General features: G+C 41.0%; 1 protein-coding gene across 4 annotated transcripts in view; it reads right to left on the reverse strand.

Moving 5' to 3' along the window:
* Positions 1–3,362: 3,362 nt before the first annotated feature.
* Positions 3,363–15,702, reverse strand: part of PLEKHD1 (pleckstrin homology and coiled-coil domain containing D1) — a 37,293-nt gene continuing 24,953 nt past the window's right edge. For 3 of the 4 annotated variants that reach the window (XM_072629489.1, XM_072629490.1, XM_072629492.1), the window contains 7 exons: positions 14,679–14,773; positions 8,972–9,065; positions 7,389–7,567; positions 6,874–7,006; positions 5,665–5,809; positions 4,474–4,623; positions 3,363–3,992 (listed from right to left, as the gene is read on the reverse strand). In XM_072629489.1, the coding sequence (XP_072485590.1) occupies positions 3,823–3,992; positions 4,474–4,623; positions 5,665–5,809; positions 6,874–7,006; positions 7,389–7,567; positions 8,972–9,065; positions 14,679–14,773 (966 nt within the window). In that variant the 3' untranslated portion in view covers positions 3,363–3,822. Of the gene's footprint in view, positions 3,993–4,473; positions 4,624–5,664; positions 5,810–6,853; positions 7,007–7,388; positions 7,568–8,971; positions 9,066–14,678; positions 14,774–15,702 lie in introns of those variants that run through there. The other variant, XM_072629491.1, reaches the window with a different exon arrangement.

Consider the following 15,702-nt stretch of genomic DNA (forward strand, 5'->3'; position numbering starts at 1 on the left):
CAAAGGAGTGATTGGAGAAGGTGCATCCACAATCACATTTACTTTTCCCTCTCTTCCCCTTTAGATGCCATATTTAGGTTTATAGACTTAGAGCCGGAAAGAACCTTACAGATTATCTAGCCCAACCTCCTCATTTGACAGATGAAACAGGTCCACTTAAGCTAAGGAGAGAACTGAGCTGTAAAGACAGAGTTAACTGTCTTTTGGAGGCAGAAAAACTCATTACAATTCCCTTACAAGAGCAGCTTGGGAGCATGCCAGTGGCACTTTGTGATTAAGTGCCATCTTTCTTAAGGATTCCCTAATCATTACAGTTCAATTACTCCAGTCAGGTGAAGAAAGAGGAGGCGAGTACCAGCGGCCATTTTCCCATGTTCGGGGTGATGCAGTTCAGAGGCAAACATTCCATACCCTTGGTAGAAATGGGAAGAGAATTCAACTCATGACAGTTTACACTGTTAATTTGCCATTCTCTATTTTATTTATACAGTTCTTTGTGTATTGTCTCCCCTATTAGACTGTTTGTTCCTTGGGAGCAGGGCCTATCGTTTGCCTTTCTTTGTATCCCCAGCACGTAGCACCATGCCTAGCACACAGTAGGTATTTTAATAAATGCTATTGACTTATCAAAACAGCTTAAAATAGGGAGTTTAATTCCCAATGGCTCAAAAATCATACCTCTGCAAAGTCTGAACCATTCTGGGCTAGAGCCAGATACTGAAAGAACAAAGAGGAAAACAGTCTCTCCCCTAGTGGGGATGGAAAGTTCCCAAATCTGGGTATTCTGTGCTTTCTATGTTGAATATCTCTTTAGGCCAGGTGGAGACCAGTGGTGCTCAGATAGCATGCTGATAGGTCAGCTCTTTCCCTCTGGCACTCTCCCTCACTGGGAAAGAGCCCTGCTGGGTACCCTTCTTGCACAGGGACATTTAGGACCTCAGGGACTGAACACAGATAATGAAACTAGTAGATTGTACCATAGTGGGGAGGATTATATAAGACAGAGCCCCCAAAAAGAGAAAGTGCTAAGGGGCTAGCCCAGCACTGTACTATAAAATATACACATGGACTTTTGGGAGCTACTTGGGAGGACTAAGTTTGCATGTAGCCTGCAGAGAGCAGCATTCTTCCAGCAATCACCTGACCACTTTTTAGCACTGCATTTTTGGTCAAGAAATATTTTTACTTTTAAAATTTAAAAACCAGTCCAGAATGCTCTAACTAGATATTTTTTCAGAGAAGTTGATTTTTCCCCTTTTTTCCATAAATACTTGGAGGTAAGTTGATTGACTGAATAGAAGACATTCCTGTCATACTACACATAGAGAAAATAGGGTAGAAAAATAAATAAGGGTGGTTCCTGAGCACAGAAAAATTCTTTCATTTCCCTTTATGTACTCATTGCTTTCTTGCCCAGAAAATACATTCATGTGGAAATTTCCAAAAAGCATTTCCCTGAGAGCATGTGTTCATTCATGTAGTTTTTTCAAATTTTAAACTCCTTTCTCTTTAATTTAAAAAAATGTACTTGCCACCACCATTTTCAAAACCCACTAACCTTGCATAGGAGATGTGACAATTTCAGGTTTGTACAGGTTTATATCTCACATATAGATTCTTTCCAATGCTCTTTGTTTAGTTTATTTATGAACCAACCCCTACCAGGAATTTGAAGAGGCTGGCTAAGTTCTCATAACAAAGAGAGAACTATTTGAGTTAGCCTAACCAATTAAAACCGCACAAAGGAGAGAAGGAGCCAGATGCTCTTGGCTTTATCTGGACCAGAGGTGGATATGCGTATGTGACTAGAAAGTTGGCTTTCTGATGGAAGGAAGATTCTGAAGCCCTGGAGAATAAGGAAATAGAAACAGATCTACATCATCTGTTTTGGCTATTATAGTGTCAAAGTCTGACTGCATAGTAGTCAGCTCATCACAAATATTAACTCTTCACTCAGTTTCTCAATACCAGAGATTCTGTACCTAAACTACCATCTATCTTCCTGATTGCTTGGGTCACACTTTATTTGGGGGATAAATACAGTGACTGTAGACAGATAATGGAGTGTAGCTTTTGAAAAGAAGGAGCAGGATAGGTTTTCCTATCCAAAGACGGGAGAAATGAACCCAAGTATTTTGCTTAATGCAAGAACTGCTTCTGGGTAGGTAGTATCATGCCATGGAAACATGTATGGAAACCGTAGGTTTTAGACTCTTTTGGACAACAAATGACACATTCTGGCTAAGAACCCTTGTCACTGCTATTGTTTCCCTGTCTTTAAGGACTAACAGAGTCATTTTTATGGGACCAGTCTTTCTGAGCCAGAATCTATAAGGAAAACAGTCCCTATAGTTTGGGTTACATTGCAGCACACTGGAAAAGACCATTGACTCTAGAGTCTTAGGACCTAGGTTCAAACATCACCTCTGACACACACAACAGTGTGACTTTGGACAAATGACTTAAACTTCCTGGTCCTCAGTTAGATTAGATGTCCTCTGAGGTCAGTTCCAGCTTTACATTTATGATCTTATGAGTAAAAAAGGCCTAAGGAGGTGGAGAAAGAAGTCCTTGTGATTCATTACACACAGACCTGGCAGCTTAGACATCTGATCCAACAAAATCCATGGCCCCCAGTTTCTTCAGGGACCAGCCTTTACATTCCAACTTTCCCATCACTTTACTCAGAGGCAATGAAAAGGATTTATAATGCAGAACTCACCTCCTCCTACCTCCTGGACCTAACTTCCTCTTATAATGGCCCCTTCTTTTCTGTTTCCATATCCAGCAAGAACATGGTTCCCCTGGCCACATCATCCTTCTGTGGATCTCAAACAACTCTGAAGAGCAGTAGTCTAGGAAGTATTTTTCTGGGCTCAGCTGGTGAGTCAAGTAACACAGAGACCATCATGGAGGACTAACTACCTACCTGTAGTCCTTGAGTATTTGGTGAGAGATGATTCCATGCCTGAGGATAGGGGAATGAGCTGAGATCCTCAGAGGCCCCTATTTGGCATTTATGGCTTAGAGTGAGAGACCAAGGGCCACAGGAGAGTCAGTCCTTGGGCAGGGTGGGGAACATCTAGCACCAGGAAGCATTGAAAGTGGCAGGGAAACCCTTACTGACTTAGAGACAAGGGATAGAGCCAGGGACAGAAGAAAAACATGGATATGGTATGAACAGGAAAGCATGAAGAGAGAGCGGTTGACAGAATAAAGGAGAGGGAGAGGAAAGAGGAGACAGGAAGGGATATATGTAGAGTACAGAGAAACTACAGAGATAGCAAGCTCCTGCATGCCTGATTGGATATATCTGTGCAGCAAGGAGGCATCGAGAAAGTTCACTGAGGATAGCAGGTAGGTAGGTACCTGGTAATGGTGTAAATACTTTACTTATAGTCAGCAGGTGGAAGAAATGGGAACAAAGACAAATACATACATACATGCACACGTGTGTGTGTGTGTGTGTATGTGTGTGTATCTTAAGACAACCATCCTTACCAAGGCTACCTACCAGGTAACATATAGATTGGTGCCCTTAGGCAAAGAGTTAGTATATAAGTAAGGGGCAGAGATCAGATCAACTTATCCAGGATCAGAAAATCTGACTTGGGGAAAGACTTGGGGAATGACATACATATACCATTGTTCTTTGTGGGAAAGAGTGGTATTACTAATGCAGTGGTTTCCCCACAAGGAGAGAAAGGTGCTCCTGAACAAAGTGGAGAAGATCAGGGAGGCTGACCTTCCTACCCTTACTTCCACTCCTGGGGAGGGAGGTGGCAATGGTGGGGATGGGATGGCAGCAAGGAAGACAAGAGATCACTTCCCGCCCCGGGGAAGGGCAGGGGTGGGCCCGGGCTGTGACACCATGATGTGGTAAATGGACTCCCGAAAGCGCTGGTCTCGACTCAGCCTCTTGGCCACTTCCTTGAGGTCCTCAATGCTGTTGGCCTCCAACTGGGATGTCATGAAGGACTGGGAAGGTTTCACTGAAAATACAGCAAGACCCACGCAACCCCACTCTTACCAATAAACTTCTCCATTGGCTCTGCTCACTATTCCTATTTTTGCTTCTTTCAATGTAAGATAATTATACCAGTATTGTAAATACATTTGCATTGAAGAGCTCATTTCAAATTAAAGTGTTAAGTCCCACTTCTGAATTCTATATCTGAAACAGAACTCTTTTGGAATGCTTTTGTCTTTGAGAAAAACAGTGGGGAGGGGTTGGGGGGGAGGGAAGAAGGGAGACTAGATGCTCTGGGAAACAGGGTAACTCTCCAAATGTTAAGGGGTTGAGGGGAAGGAAGCCCTATGAGAGCGATGTCAAGGTGACAAGACCCTAGGGGTGGGTTGGAGTGAGAAGGCAAGGTCTTTCCCCATACTATATCACTGAAGGCCAAAATGTGACTCTCTTTTCCCACCCCTACCCTGGCCCAAATCCCATAGGGTAATTTAGAAGGCACTCACTGTCATTCCAGGATGTGCTAGATCTCCTTCGATGGAAACGACAGCTCTTGATACGACGGGTAGCAGCCTTGTGAATATACACTGAGTTCTTCATGATAACTGGCATCTTGGCTTCCAGCTCAGCATTCCGTATACACTCCTCAAAGAACCCTGTGGGGGAAGGGCCATGGCAGAAGTTGATGAGACATCCCAGTACCCTGAACCTCCCAAAGAATTCTAGGTCAGATTAGAAAATCAAGGACTTCCACTCCCCCTCCCCCCACTCCTCTCAAATTCCCCCCAAATAAAAACATACACAAGGAATACAATAGAAAGAACTAGAAGAGTTGGTGATTGATGATACAGAAGTCAACCCTTCGTGTATCGTGAGATACAAAAATTTGGCAACAGTGAAAGGTTTCTGAAGAGGCAATAACCAAAAATTAACTAAAAATCAAATACATAATGAATCCAAGGTGTTTCTGGAAGCACTTGCCAGTATCGCATCATGCACCTTTACTGCAGCCTTGGTTCTGAACACAAAGCACACGCACCTTGCATTGCGCATGCCCTCAGGCCATTTGATGCCATCCAACAGCTGCCAAAAAGGGATCATGTGTGGAAAAAGTTTAAAAAGTTTAAGAAGCCCTGATATAGATAATGGACCTGGGAGCATTAGACAAAGGAAAATAATATCCTACCCTATACCTCATCGAAACGAGGAAGAAAGGACAAAACTCGCCCCAAGGGCAAATCTCTGATCTGGACACAGCAGAAGGAGGAGGAGGGAAAACGGAGGGAATGAAAGATGGAGAGGAGTGGGATGAGAGCCAAAAGATGGGGAGGAAGAAGGAAGAAAGTTAGAAAAGGAAGAGGAGGAGAGGAGAGACAGAAGAGGAGAAAAAGGAAGAGATGGAGAGAAGAGTCAACATTTATTAATGCAGGGACTTACGGTTTCCAAAGTCTTTCACATAAATTATCTCATTTGATCCTCCCCACAGCCCCACAAGATAGGTATTATCCTCATTTTATAAATAAGGAAACTTAGTTATCAAGCAGCAACTCTGAGAGGTGGAATTCGAAGCCTGGTGCACCCTGACTCCAAGGCCAGTTACCCTACCAGGTTCTAAGAGGAATTACCTCGTGTTTTTCTGGTTAGGTTTGAAGTGTGGGATCTGGGTTAGCCTCAGGGTAGAAGGAAAGGAGACCTACTTTTCAGATGGCTGACGTCAGCCTTCATCCTCTCTTCTTTCTCTTTGTTTCGAACCTTGGAGTTGAGCCCTTGCTCCAGGCTCCGAAGGGCTCCTTCTGCCTCCCGAAGTCTCTTCTCAAGGTCCATCCGAATCTTGACCTCAGCCTGAAGTATGGGACATGGGACATAGGAGAGAAAATGATACTAGGGAGTACATTCCACCTCCTCCATGAAGCCTTCCTTGATCTCCCTTGCTAGAAATGATCTCTGCACTGAACTCCTCTACCAATTATTATCTGTACTTACAGGTGATATATCATTTATTGCTCTGTGTTATTGTAGAGATGCCTCATTTCCCCTACCAGACTTTAATCTTCTAGAGGGTTACTATCTCTCTCTCTCTCTCTCTCTCTCTCTCTCTCGTGCTCATGAAATATTTGCTAACTGATTAAGGCAAGATGCTCACTGAATTTGCTAACAGAGATTAAACTCCCTCCCCACACTGCTTGCAGCTACCAAAGGCATGGTGCATACATTTAATAACCACAGTTAGGAGGTAAGGGCATTTTCTGTCACCATCCTAGAATGGGGGCTAACCTTCAACAGTTCCCTGTTGCCTCTAAGATAAAATACAAATTTCTCAGTTTGGCATTTAAAGTACTTCCCAATCTGGTTCCATCATACCTTTCCAGGCTTATTTCATATTATTCCTTGACAGACATCTTATGTTCTGGTCAAATTGGCCCACTTTTGATTCCTTAACCTTCCCATTCCATCTCCTGCCAGCATCCTTTTGTATAGGCTGTGCTCCATGTCTTGGAATGAACTCCCTTGTCAGTTCTCCCTTTTAGAATCCTTGGCTTCCTTCAAGGCTCACCTTCAAGGTGCCACCTCCAACAGGATGCCTTTCCTGCTTCCCCTAGTTATTGGTATTCTCTCCAACCTCGAATGATTAGGTTATCTTTTTATATCGTCTTATTATATTTATCTTCTTATATTGTCCCCTGCCCTAGGAGAACATAAGCTCCTTGAGGGCAAGAGTTTTCTATTTCATCTCTGTATTCCCAGTACCTTGTATATAGTAATTAACAATTTGGGGGGTATTGGATTGGGTTGAGATGGAGAAACCCACACAGGAAGAAAGGAATGCGAGGCAAAGGTCTAGTGACACACTTATATCCCAAAGATAATCTGGGTAAAAAAGGGCACCTGCGGCCAAGGCTTAGCACCTTGAGGTCCCTCTCGGTCTGCTGCTTCTCCTCTGTCAGCTCCTGCAGAGAATTCTGCAGGGCTTGTGACTGGCTGGAATAGAACTCCCGTTCCTCCTCCAATGCCCGAGATCTTTCTTCATTTTCCTTCATCCTGTCTCAAGGAGGAGAGGCTTATGACCATCTCTACTCACCCAGTTCATTCCTCCGGTAAGGTAGTTAGGGAGGGCACTTCAGGAAATGACCCAATCAGAGCACAGCCCTGGAGGGGTATGAGGGATATGAGGGGAGAAAGAGAAGATGTCAGGCAATTCTCCCAGCCCTTTGCATATCTGCCTGGAGAAGCTCTGTGACCCATAGATTACTTTAGCACCACAACCTTCTATCCCACATTAACCATCAACCAGTGAGGACTCATCTCCGTTTGGCTCCTGGGGAAACTGATTCAGAGAGTAAGGAATGAGTAAGTAATTATTCATCTACTTTGCAGTACAACTCAAGTGTCCTAGTTCCCAGCCAATCTTGTATTCTTTCACCTCTTCTCCGCAAGGAGTTTCTCCTCCAGAAGTTGCTGCATCTTTTCTTCAATCTGCCGCAGGTTACAATGGAGACCCCCACTGGGGTGGAGCTGCTTGTTCTGACTGGCCTGAGTCTCTGATTGGTTCTCATGCTCCTGAAGCATCTCCAAGGTTCTTTTCTTCTCTATGGAGAGTTCCTAGGGTAGGGATGGAGGGGAAAGAGCATAAATGAGGTACCTCCCTTAGGCAGCCAGGTAATAGAGTGGTTAGAGAGCTGACAATGGAGTCAAGAAGACCTGAGTTCAGGTTCAGTTGAACAAGTCATTTAACCTTTTTCTGCCTCAGGCTCTTTATCTGAAAAATGATGGTAATAATAGGACCTACTTCACAGAGTTTTCATGAGGAAAAATGAGATAATATTTATAAAGAGCTTTGCAAACCTTAAAGTATGATATCAATACTATCAATTATTATTTCTTCTGTCTCCAGAGAGTATTGCTCTCCTTTCTCATCCCTTTTTAAATTTCATTCAAAGTCTCTTCTTTTTTTTTGCATAGAAGAAACTATTTCATCCCAAATCTCTCTTTCCATGGCTATCCAAAGTCTAATGACTCATAGTACCATAGGATCACAGATTGGAGCTGAAAAGGACTTGAGAAGTGATCTAGTATAAAGTTCTCATTTTACAGATGAGAGAAATTAAATGGCTTGCTTAAAATCATGCAGATAGTATGTAACAGAGTTGGGATTTGAACCTGTGATTCATATTAATTATTCTTTCCACTGCCTCCAAGAATCAGTTCAGGGAATGGGGACAGATCACTTTTTTTCCCTTTATTCTGTGAATTTAGCATATTGTTCCATACAGTTTTCAAGGATGAAAATATCCTCCTTAATCCCAACCCTTACACCAAATTTCAGGAGGTTCAGCACATCAAATAGCCAAGTGGCAATTCTCAGTTGGGTAGTCCCAAACAGTGACTATAATGGCAGGTGGAGGTGAAATGGCAGTGAGTTTTAGTATCAATATTTAGTCAATGAATTCATTAAGCACCTATCACGTGACAAGCACTGTGTTAGGCTCTGGGGAAAAGAAAGGTTAAAAAAACAGTTCCCACTTTTGAGAGCTCACATTCTATTGGGGGAGACAACATGCAAACAGCTAGGTACAAACACGATATATCCATGATAAATGGGAAATAATCAACAGTGGCGATGCACTAGAATTAAGTGGGATCAAGAAAGGCTTCTATAAGAGGGTACGATTTTAGCTAAGACTTCAAGGAAGCCAGGAGGTAGAGATGAGGAGCGGGAGTCATTCCATGTGTGTGGTACAGCCAGCAAAAATGCCAGGAGTTGGGACATGAAGTGTCCTATACAAAGAAAAGCAAGAACACTTCCCTTCTCTACTTTGAATGCAGTAAGAAGACTGGTGGTGGGGTTACCTCTTAACTTTCCTTGAAGACCTCGCAGAGGTCTTGTTCTTCAACTCATTCCAAGTCCCTTTCCCCTTATAAATGTGCAAGGCTGGGTTTCCAAGATACACAACTGGAAAATAATAGTAACGTCTACCCTTCCCAGCCAACCAGCTCCTTACTTACTTCCAGTGTCTGCTGTAAGGATTCAGTAAGGTTTCTCAGCTCTTTCTTCTCTTGCTCCACCCCCTTGAGGCATCTTGCTGTTAGCTCCAACTCCCTAATGAGACAGAGAACTTGATACCATTATCCTCCAGCCAGCAGAATTTTAAAAGAAAGAAAAAAAACCTTAAAAAAAAATAACAACTCTGTCTTAGCATGTGTCTTCTTTCTCTTTCTTCCTGGAGTAACTAGTACCATGGTACTGTTCATACAACTCACAGAACCCATTCCATAGCATCCTGAAAGACTTAGTGCATGATCTGGAGCTTCAGAGACCCCTCCAGTATAAGTTTATCTGCAAAACTCGGCTTGTTCCCATACAGTTCTCAAATGTGCAAATCAGTAACCAGCTGGGATAAATCAATATTCTGGAAGACCTTCTGTATCCACATGCACTTTCAATGGTTCAGTATAACAAATATTTGCTCAGCATCTATTTGAGGGTTTATGAGATCAAGGTGGTAGGTTTTGACAAAGCTACCTTGTTAAATTTAATATGCTTAAAAAACACACTATGCCTAGCGGAAAATACAATCATATTTCTTTTTCATATTGAAATGTTTGTACTTATTGATAACTGTCAAGTTCACAATACTTAATACTCAAGGTACTGATCACAATAATACGATCATATCAATTTGGGAATTCCCCTGAAAATGCAAATGGCAACCTATCCATATCTATTCATCCTGCACAACTCCCATCCATATCTTTCCTAAAATTGGCCAGTGCGGATCAGTCCAACATGTTGGAAGAGCTTTCTCCTGATATCAAAAGGATACAAGCAGAGCACGCTGACCATATTTCTGTCATATGTCTTGTTTTCTCCAAGTGACTAGATTATCTTTTCTTTGTCACACAGTTACTTAACATTTTTTACTCAGTCTTGTTCTTCAACTCATTCATTACATGGTACAGCTTGTCTACAACCACTATGTGCCCTTCTATTGGCCTCTGGGTATTCATTTTTAATTCTTTATAGGCAGTGCTATTCCATATTTTTCTGCCATCCAGAATACTAGTAAAATGTTTATATTGAAAAGATGGCACTTTGCTGTTATGGGAAGTTGTTTTTGAATCATTTCAGGCATGTTTGATATTGTGACCCCAAGAGGGGTTTTCTTGGCAAAGATGCTGGAGTAGTTTGCCATTTCCTTCTCCAGTTAATTTTTCAGATGAGGAAACTGAGGCAAACAGGGTTAAGTGACTCGTCTAGGTTCACATAGCTAGTTAAGTGTATAAGGCTGGATTCAAACTCATGAATATGAGTATTCCTGACTGTCCTAACTAGATGGGAAGTTAGGGATCAGAAAAAATGTCCCCCTTTCCCTTTTTAAAAATTTCTTGAAAGGAATCCAACCCCTCTATTTTTTAACTCTGGATTCAGCTTACTGCCATTCTGTCCCAGACATATATCTTGTCGGACAAGTTGTATGGGGTGTCCATCCATTTTCGTGTTGAAGTCTGGGCAACAGACACTCTTTACCCATTTGGTATTTCCTCTGCAGATGAACAAGCTAAACTCCTTAGAGTGACTACATATCTTTTCCAAGAAGCTCTGCAATTCTTTAAGATATGCCATAATCAGCATGATGCCATCTATAAAAAGGAATATCTGAAGGATTACCATCCATAGGGAATTCTTCTTTGACCTGAACTCAGCATTGAATTTCCTCCATCACAATGGCAAATACCTTTGGCAGGCATACATCTCTGTGTTTTATGTCTCATCTGACATTTATTATCCAAGCATCATTGAACAGAATTACTTCTGCTGTTATAACTTCCAAGAAATCCTAAATGGTCCTAATATATGGGTAAGAGATACCTTACTATATAAATCTGTAAGGCAGTATTTTATTCTACTGAGTTTAAAGTGTCTTCAACATTGATAAACAATTCACATAATAGGATCTTATGTTTTTTTCATCTTTTAGTGTAATGAAGGTGTAGTCCATTATTTAATAACTCTGCTTGGGAAAGCCAGTTAGTTCCCTACCAATGCCCTCTGTTTATGTATAGATGATGGAAAGTAGATATTGATGCTCTTTTGGTTGCTTTTTTATATAAGGGGTGTGTGTGTCATTTTCTAAATGGTCCTTTGTATCCAGGGCACACCAAGATTTCTTTAGGGGTCCCTATATACCATAGGCAATACCCTCAGAGATCCACACATTTTATATGGGTCCTTATTACAAGGATCACCTGAAATTTCCCCTCAATGAAGTCCTGCCCCTACAAGGGCATTCCTCCCGGAATTCCAAATTCCCCCAATAACAATACATATAGCCTGAGTTAAAGGAAATAGCAAAACAAGGTCAAGTAAGCACAAAGAGAGGTTCGATTTCAGAGAAAAGGAACTAAACACTAAGAACTGATTACTTGGAGTTTCTAGGCATACAAGTAAATCTTATCCTATGGATTTGCTGGGTACACAATTCTCACAATAAATAAATATTGTATTGTTGTTCAGTTGTTTTCAGTTATGTCTGACTCTTTGTGACTCCTTTTCAGGCTTTTCTTGGCAGAGATACTGGAGTGGTTTGCCATTTCCCTTTCATGCTTATTTTAAAGATGAGGAAACTGAGGCAAATAGGGTTAAGTGACTTGCCCAGGGCCACACAGTTATTAAAAGTGTCTGAGGTCAGGTTTGAACTTGGATCTTCCTGGCTCCATGCCCAGTACTCTATCCATTGTGCCACCTTGCTGCCCCAAAATACATATTCTATGTTTGTTTAAATTAAACTAGAAAAAATAAGCATGTAGGTAGGCACCAGTATTTTAATGATTTGAACTCCATACTCATCATATTAGACCCAATATCAATAAGGTTTCAATAATATAATAAGTAGCAATACTTAATTATTGAACAAATCAACAAATGAAAAATTTTGCAAAATCACCTCAAATGGGGTGGACTTGTAGGGGTTTCCCACACACCAGAAAAAAAACAACTTAAATTTAAATACAGCCTATTTTTTTAAATTGACAATCTCCCTATGACTTGGTAAACTAAGATATCAAAAAAATGAAAGCCCAGGTTGGAGAATCTTACTAGGGGTCCCTCAAAAGTGAATGACTCAATTTAATCCCAGATGAGCAAGTGTTCTCTGGCTCACTCTCCCAGATTTAGGCAGATATATTGACTCCCTCAGGGTTCTAGGGTTCTCTTAGGGTTGGGGGTATCTTTTTTCTACTGTTATCAGCTCCAGCCTCAACACAGCAAGAACAAAGTACAAACTCCACCTGTACCCTAACTCCTAGGGACACTAAGGCAAACAGGTTAGTAACTTCCCCAGGGTCACACAGCTACTAAATGTCTGAGACTGGATTTGAACTCATGAAGCTGAGTCTTCCTGACTCCAAGCCTGGCACTCAATCCACTATACCACCTAGCTGCCCCTGGACTTTACATATGCGTTAATATTCTAACTCTATATTGTGTTTGGCAGCCATCTCTGCATTCAACAAGTGGTCAGGTGTTTATTAACTAAAGTGCTTTCTGAACTCTCTGGGTCTCTCTGTTAGAACAATTAATTTACATTTCTTTTAACTTATGGATGAAATGATTATCTTAGGTGTAGATGTGATTTCTGTTATCTATTTCCTATTTTTCAATAGTTTGTTTAAATGATTCAGGGATAAATATTAACTAGGCAGGTTTATCTTTTTCTCATGACTAATCTTTTTTCTTGTTTATTTCAAATTCTGACATTACTGTTGATAAATTACACATTAACTGTGTAGACAGCTGACTCAGGGATAACTCTTTGCCAACATTAAGTCTCTTCCTGTCGCTTAAAATATTTATGATGTTATTTGGTGCTCACCATGTCTAATGCCTTACCAATTTTTTTTTTAAAGAAAACATTCACAATATAGAGTCATGAGGCTTCTGTATAATCTACAAGTCTTTGATTTCTTTCTTTCATTTCTCCTGATCCATACTTATCCATTTATTTCTACCTATCGGGATGCTGGTAAATATTTAACAACCAGGTTCTCCAGGGGGGAAAATGTACACAGGACATGCTTTTAAATTTAATCTACATTGTTAACATTTTCTTAATCCAAGCAATCAATGAAACAATAACTCAAGTTCTGATTTGTAGCAATTGCTTATTTCCTAGGTATAAATGCTCACACTGAAAATGTTAACTATCTGCTCTGAAAGCCAATTGGAGCTGGCTCCAGCATACCCCTGTTTCTCCCTATCTTCACCTTTTCCTACATCTGCACTGAAGTCATCTGTGAATTTTGTTTTAATATGGAGGATCTTATCAAGACCTTCATAGAATTTTTCTATTGCTTGATCTTCAGCAACTGATGGTGATTTAGAAGCTTCAATTATTTTCATTGTGGTCTCTTTATAAGGGAATAAACATTTATTAAGGGTATTCTAAGTACCAGGCACTCTGCTAAGCACTTCACAGTTATTATCTCATTTGAACCTCACAATAACCTTTCAAGGTAGGTTCTATAATGACCCCCATCTTACAAACTGAGCAAACTGAGGCAGACAGAGACTAAATTATTTGCCCAGGGTCACAGAGGTAGTAAGTATCTGAGGCAGGATTGGAAGTCAGGTCTACCACTGCCTATAGGTGATGATCAAATACCCCCATGAATGAAATTTCTTCCTGCCTTTGAACATGTGATAAAACCCAGTGCATCAACTGTAGGCCAATAACTTTCCCTCGTCTTCACTTGCCCTAGTGGCTTTTTGGAGCCCATCCATTTCCCTTGCATTTTCCTCTTTCTCTCTCTGCCACCATCCTCTTGCTCTAGGCATCTCCTACTTTCTTTCTTTTATGTAGGGAGAAGAGAGGTTGAATTTTTAGTCTCAGTCTCAAAGGTTCTTCAATCAAACATGTAAGCCTCAGGTTACATGATTAAATATTTGTGATATGATTTTGGAAACTGAAAAGGACTAAACAGACTGAGCTGGATGCAGAAAATCTGAATTAGATTCTGAAAATCATTATGGAGTAATAAACATGTGAGGAACTGGTAGACACAGTAGAACGAGTACTATTCTTTAAAAAACACATTTATTGTTTTTAAAGCAAAAATGAGAAACTTTCCCAGTGGTTTGTATGTATAAGATTAAGTCTATAAACACTGCTTAGCTATGGGATCAAATAATAGATTTTTTTATTAAATAAGTTTGATTGATGCCTGTTTGAATGGGTTTGAATTTCTGTCTGCTATTCACTACCAGCGTGACCTTGAGAAAGCTTCTTAACTTCTGTGAGACTTAGTTTCTTCTTCTGTAACACATAGAGGGATGAGGGTGGGATGCCTAAAACCACTTCTATCTCTGCATCCTATGAACTTACCGCTCAGCCCTGGCTATGGTCAAATTGTGGCAATGCCCTAGTATAGTTAGAACCTGCCTATAAATTAATGTATTATTCATATTTTTAAGACAGATAATTCAGAAATGGAAGATACTCAGCTATCTCCTCAATCTCCATCTATAAAATGAAGAGGTTGCCCTAGATGACCACGAGGAAACTTCCAACTCTAGTCAACTATGATGCCATAAGGAACGAGTCCAGTTGCTCTGGCTAGAGTCTGAACCATGGACCATGGTTGGGCCATGGGGAGTGGGGACCTGTCTCCTCCAGGCAGGTTCTCCCTCCATCTTCTTGGGCAATACAATCAGTACCTCTTGATTTGCTCCTGCTCCATCCTCAGTTCCTGAACAACTTCCTCAAACTGTTGCTTCTCAGCCTCCAGGATCTGGTTGAGACGCTCGAGCTCCTAAAGGGAAACAAAGAAGCAAAGGGGAGTTTCTCAGCAAGATCCAGTCAAGTTCTTCTGTCCTTCCTTGATCCACTAGGAGGAGGAGACAAGCTTTCTGTGTGATATCACCAATTCAGGAGTTGGGAACCTTCCATGAATGGAAATGATTGGTTTGACATCAAGGGGGACCCTTCCTTCTTGGTCTCTGTCTCTCAATCAATCAGTAGTAACTATCATTTATTAAAAAAAAAAAATCCCTACAGTATGTGCCAACACTGTGCTAAGCATTGGAGATACAAAGAAAGGCAGAAAAAAACCAACAAAAAAAAAAAACTAGACAATCTGTGCTCTCAGGTTGCTCATAGTCTAATAGGGAGATAACATATAAACAACAATGCACTAATAAGATATATACAGGATAATCTGAGGATAGCCTCAGATGGAAGGCACTGAGATTAAGGAGTATTGGGAAAGGCTGCTTGTAGAATATGAGAATTTAGGTGAGACTTGGAGGAAGCCAGAGAAGCTAAGAGGTGGAGATAGAGAGGGTTCCAAGAATGGGGGATGAAGAAATGACAATTCCCTATGACCTGGTTCCAGGGTTAAATCTTGAGAAGATTCTTCAGGATTCATCTCAAGCACCATCTCCTTCAATAGGACTTTTTCTGATTCCCCCAGTTGTTAGAACTGGCCCTGGACAAAAACATCATTGCGTATTTGTTTTGTATGTATCCTATATTCGCTTGTGAACATGCTGTAGCCCCTAAAAGAATGTAAACTTTTTGAGGGTAAACACTATTTTACTTTTGTATTTGTAATCCCAGGACTATCTCACAGTAGGTGCTTAATTAATGCTTTTGTTGAATTGATCCCAGCCTCTACTAACCGGAGAAGCTACATTCTTAGAGAAATTGCATATACCAGAAATGTCAATGGATTAAGTTAAC

Source organism: Notamacropus eugenii, chromosome 1 (genome assembly GCF_028372415.1).
Source record: "Notamacropus eugenii isolate mMacEug1 chromosome 1, mMacEug1.pri_v2, whole genome shotgun sequence".
NCBI lineage: Eukaryota > Metazoa > Chordata > Mammalia > Diprotodontia > Macropodidae > Notamacropus > Notamacropus eugenii.